At 39.5% G+C, this 5,853-nt stretch overlaps 1 protein-coding gene across 1 annotated transcript in view; it reads right to left on the bottom strand.

Annotated features, from left to right (window-relative positions):
• Positions 1-5,853, bottom strand: part of kdm1b (lysine demethylase 1B) — a 22,878-nt gene that overhangs the window by 16,683 nt on the left and 342 nt on the right. The window contains exons 2-8 of the mRNA XM_016548811.1: positions 5,323-5,420; positions 5,107-5,228; positions 4,810-4,899; positions 3,813-3,924; positions 2,550-2,663; positions 2,436-2,474; positions 1,826-2,018 (exon numbers count right to left, since the gene is read on the bottom strand). Coding sequence (XP_016404297.1) covers positions 1,826-2,018; positions 2,436-2,474; positions 2,550-2,663; positions 3,813-3,924; positions 4,810-4,899; positions 5,107-5,228; positions 5,323-5,420 — 768 coding nt within the window. The remainder of the gene's footprint in view (positions 1-1,825; positions 2,019-2,435; positions 2,475-2,549; positions 2,664-3,812; positions 3,925-4,809; positions 4,900-5,106; positions 5,229-5,322; positions 5,421-5,853) is intronic.

Raw genomic sequence — 5,853 nt, 5'->3', positions numbered from 1 at the left:
TGTGCTTGCAGGAAGTGGGGCGGCCAGAGATGAGGAGAGAGATGGAACAAGAGCAGATGATTTAGAGAGAAATGAGGCCAAAGTCATAGTGTCTTATGAAAAGCACATGTATTAGGAGCTAATCAAGAGTGAGCAGTAAAGTACCAACATAAGGGAGGAGAGGCAGTCAAGTGAAGCACGGGACCTTAAGTTTTTATAAGCAGCTACCATGTCCAAAATGCAATCAAAGATGGCTTTCAAGCAAAAAAATAAATATGACATTAATGTATTTCAGTGGAAATACTGTAATGCAGACACAGTTCTTTAATTGTTTAAGTGTTTGACAGGTGAAAGTAGGTCATGAGTCTGCATTTGTGAGGTAGAAAATTATGAATCACTGAATTGAAATTGTGAGATGTAAACAACAGCATGAATAAGCACTGATGGTGGCCAATAAGACTGTTTATCATAGAGCTTGTCTAAGGTGGTCGCTGCTGAGAAGACAGTGAACCACTGAAATTTCTCTTCTCAAATCTCATGTCTCATGTCAACTTTTCTCATATCTTTTATGTTTCACAGAAGAAAATCAGGTTTGAGAGATAATAAATAATGTCAAGAATTTCGTTTTTGGGTGAACTTTCCCTTTAAGCTTGTTTAGAAGGCTGCTCCAGTATACATTATATGCTGGTCACATGCAATACAGAATTTTTTTTTTTCCCTAACAGGGGTTCAAGCAAAAATGTGCAATGCATCCCATATGCACATTTTTTATATAACCATAATCAGTAAAGAACTGTCTCTCTATTTTTTTTTTGTTTCTAGGTCACTGAAACAAAAAGTAAAAATGCAGGCTTACAAAACTAAAATTATATTGGTCTTTATCCATTCAGGTGAAGCACTGGAAAGCGTGCATCAGCTTTAATTTTAACACTTAAATTGCAATGGCATAAATTCAGATCCCGCCTTTGCCACTTCCTCTATCAGCACACACACACACACACACACACACACACACACACACACACGGTGACGTTCACTGTTCACACTTACAAGCCAATATCTGCTGAATAAACCCCAATTACAAGAAGACACCACAGTAAACATGAACTAATATATATCAGCATACTTCATCAGTGGTTAATCACAGGTGCCATTAAACAGCTTGAAAGATCAAAGACCATTTTTTATATAACTCCGACTGGATTCGTCTGAAAGAAGAAAGTCATATACACCTAGGATGCCTTGAGGGCGAGTAATTTATGGGCTAATTTTCATTTTTGGGTGAACTAACCCTTTAAGACAATTGTTTTGTATTATAAGTGCTTTGTTTAAATATGCCAATTAAGCATTAAATCTAATTAAATATGCACTAATTTGCATGAATTTCCAGAACAGAAATCTAAACATCGGTTCTTGTTTGATTTTATAGTCATATTAGAGTTAAAGGTTTTTCCAGAGGGGATTTGGGATTTCTCTTTTTATCATAAATCAGAAAATACTGTCAACAGATTTTCATCAGTAAAATGTTGCATAAATCAGTGTGAATGAAATATGAACAAACCTTGAGAACATAGAGAGGAAAAAACTGTAACGTTTGCTGTTTGTAAGAGACAAAACTCTTTAAAGATACGGATTGAGATTGAAATCTTCACACAAATAGATAAAGTGCAATAAAACAAACACTTAAATGTGTATTTCGGATGTTTTCTTTCCAAAATTGACCACTGCGTGAAGAAACCCTGGTTTGCCTGCAGTGTCTGTATTAAATCCACCTCTGTCAATAATCTGATCATGTGAGTGGATGATGAAAGCACTGTTTGTGAATGACCGACGGTTCTGCACTCACTGTGAGGCTGAGCAGCTCGCCGTTGCTCGGGCCGCTGGTTGCCGGGGGGATGGTTGCTAGGCGAGGCAGACGGGCTCATGCCCACGCAGTCGGGGTAATAGCAGGAGAGGAACGGAGTGGCGGGACTGTCCTTAAACAGCGGCGGCAGGATGAGCATAGAGAGCCACCAGCTGTCTGTCACACCGGCCACTCGCTGATCACGCAACACACACACCAAACCACCAATCAGATCCTCCTGCTGCAGCTCATCCAGCCAATCAGGTTACAGCATGACTGCTTCACATCTGGCTAGGATGCATGCTTTTTCACACATGTGGGTGAACACATGAAGCTGAGCATCTCAACTGGTTCTGATGCGTGACGGACAGCAGGAAATAATAATGACATGCAACTAACCATATAATCATGCACAACTATGATACCAACAAGTTTAAGCTGCTTTAGCTGTTGATGTGGAAAATGTGCATCCAATTAAACTATTTTCACAACACTAATTCATATGAATGGAGTCATGTCGAGCATTATTAGGTAGATGTAGTTTTGTGCACCATCTGTCACGAACACATTTCAGGACATGATCTGGTGTTTTAATGTGCGCTCAGGGTTTTACCAGGTCCTCCGGCTGAGAGCACGCATCACTTCCTTCCGCCTGCGGAGCACAAGCACACAGATGTGAGAGAGCGCACACGCGCCAGCATCAGACGGGCCATGAAGCGCTGCTTACTTTGCTGCTGTTGAACTTCATCCCGCAGCGGTACGAGGAGGCCAGCGCGGCCGACAGATGCGTGTCTTTACTCAGCTGACGCCATTTACCACAGTCTGCTTTAGTGCAGTGAACCTGAGAAACACACGATGACCAGCCACACGTCTTCAGTCATCCTGGAGAGATAAGAGACTCTACGCCTGCGCGAAACTCCACTTAACTCTACACAATAATGTGCCCTTCATCAACACTAGTTAATGCATCAGCTAACATGAACTAATAATACATCTTTACAGCACTTATCAGAATGAGTTCATGTTAGTTCAACAAAAATACAGACTTCATCGTTCGTTCATGTTAGTTCACAGTGCATTAACACTTGTATTATATTCAAATTCTGGGATTGATTTTTATGTTATGATTTGTTTGTTTAAATTGTCCCTAACTGGATTCAATACAATTCACCAAAAATCACAAGACAGGTAAAAACCTTTAACATTAATACCTCGCACACATTCCAAAAAAATAAACACGAGTACATACTTTTTTTTAACAGCTATTTTGAAATAGTTTTTTTTTTTTTTTAATTGTGAATATTATAAAAAAAATGCAACTATTTTTTTATTTTATTTTAAAGGTACATTTAAAAAAAAAAAAGTTGTTTTAATTAATTTTATTTTTTTGTGCTTTTGATAAGCATGCTGCTTGCAACGTCAAGGTCCAGAGTTTGATTTACAGTGAAATCACCACGCTTGAACTGATCACTTACACCTTCAACACTTTGCACCTTTCTTTGGATAAAAGCGTCTGCAAAATGCATAAATGTAAATACCCTCAGAGGACATTTAAGAACCTGACATAATAAAATACATACATTTTTAAATTATTATTATTATTATTTTGGGTCCGTACAGCTTAAAAAAAAAAAAAAAAAAAAAAATTATTTTATACAAAAAAAAAAAAAAAAAAAAAACTTTGTTCATAACCCTAAATGAGAAATCGTCACAAAATGTAAAAAAAATATATCTTAGGTTAACCAGTATTTCTGACAACTCATTTTGTGTTATGGGTCAAATTGACCTGCAACATACTAATATTAACAGATATGTGTTGGTATATGTTGAAATTAACATGAACTAGTGTAGTTAGCAACTGAAACCCCAGTGACTAAGCTAATAACACAATACTCTAACAAGCATCAAACCATTAGTTTAATCCCACTGCATGAACACGGTTGAGTTTGGACTGCTCTGATGTTCAGCTGAAGGCTGAAGTGTTTCTCACCCAGTAGGGCAGCTCCTGGTCGGCCATGAAGGCTTTGAGGCTGGGCTCGCTCTTCCCATTGCTGGTCCAAACCTGCTTCCACGAGGAGAAGGTCTCGTAGCCGTCTTTATGACTGCAGGAGCACAGACGCACGCCTGGCATTAGGGATGGACATTTTTCAAAAATACTGTATTCCAATATTTGGGCTCATAAAAAAATTAATGTTTATTTAAATGAGGTTTGAGACGGGTTTTTTTTAATAATCAAGTTTTTGTCACCATTTCTGAACAAGCTTATGATTAGGCATCATACACAACACTGTACTACAGCAACTTCACATTATATCTCAAGGTTTTCTTTCAGTTGAAAACGTGTGTAAACAAAATATAAATATATATATATAAAGAACAAAAGCATTCAATCTCAAGCAGAGCAAACAGAAAAAATAAAGCAGACCGTGCAAGTTACAGTACAGAACATACACTCGAGTCGGCCAGTTTATCGTGTTTATAACGTTCCATAGCATGTTAATGTTGAGAAAAACAATAATATCCACATGAAAGTTGGCTCCTCAGTCTAATAACAATAAGAACGTGCGTCGACACAGACGGAGTTTCTTACAGCGCTGTGTGTTTTCTGTTCTTAAAGCACTCTCTCCAGGAAACTTAAAGGAAGCATATGTTCACGGATTCATTTGATCAAAAGTAATTCCATTTTGTAAGAACATTTAATAAGATAATTTTGATCAAACTAATTCCAAACGAGGCAGACGACGACATTCTGTGATCAAATACAATCAACTTGTAAACACGCTCCAGAGCGCCACCCAGTGCAGATTTATCTCAGCATTTATCATGATTCCCTGCATTTACGGCCAGCAAAGCAACACATAGTAAAATTCGAATTGTGTTTTTACTTTCCAAATAATAATTACATATCGAATATTCGACTATTTGTGCACACCCCTAGTTAGCATGTCACGCAGCAGGCATTAGCCTCGTTAGCCATCAGCACTCACCTCCTGTAGTAATGGTCAAAACACTCGTTACAGAAGTGCTCGCCGCACGACAGGTGATACCAGCGCGACGTGTAGCCGTTTCTAGCACACCTGAGGAAGACGTTTGAGTGATCATTACTATCAGTTAAACACACTCACCTCCCATACTCAACACAGCAATGGATTTAAATGACATGAGAGAGAGAAACACTCACACACACACACTCTCACACAGAAACACTCACTCACACACACACACTGACACACACTCTGTCACACCACACACACACACACACACACACACTCTCTCTCACACACCTCTCAGATGCGCTGGCGAAACACATAGGGTACGTCGCAGGACATCCGGATTTCTCACACTTCCTGAACTTCTTCTCCGATTGATCGTCATCTTCTCCAGGCTCTGGCACTTTCCTTCTCGTCTGAAACACAAACACACAGTCACACACACACACACACACGTGTGCTTATAGGAGTCCAGTGGATGATGCGCCGCTCTTCAGCTTTCTCTCTCACCTGTGCTGCAGGTGTGCTGCTGCGGCCCCGCCCACCAGTGTCCAGCCCACCCACTGCTGCTGCTGACCGCTTCCTTCCCCGACATCGCCCGCTGCCCACTGAACACACACACCATCAATATATAAACACATGATACACAAATACACAAATACACACACACACACACTCTCTCTCTCTCTCACTCACACAAACACAAACTCTCTCAATTCAATTCAATTCAATATATTTGTTGACTCCTCCCTCTTTTTGTGACAGGCATCAATGTATCTTGCTGCTAGTAAGATACAATCTTGTTTTTCACCTAATAAATATTGAAGTTGTGTTTTCTTGTCTAACATTTTGAAGTCAGGGTAAAGTATTTCATATTTTGGATAAAATGTCTTTCTAATTTCTTCATAGTTAGGGCAGCTGGTGAGGAAGTGTTGCTCTGTGACGTGACATGTGACATGTGGCCAAGTATGGTGACCCATACTCGGAATTAGTGCTCTGCATTTATCCCATCCAAAGTGCACACACACAGCAGTGAACACA

This window comes from Sinocyclocheilus rhinocerous, unplaced genomic scaffold (genome assembly GCF_001515625.1).
Source record: "Sinocyclocheilus rhinocerous isolate Xijiao unplaced genomic scaffold, SAMN03320098_v1.1 scaffold4088, whole genome shotgun sequence".
NCBI lineage: Eukaryota > Metazoa > Chordata > Actinopteri > Cypriniformes > Cyprinidae > Sinocyclocheilus > Sinocyclocheilus rhinocerous.
The sequence above is the reverse complement of the archived record's forward strand: the minus strand, read 5'-3'. Positions and strand labels throughout refer to the sequence as shown.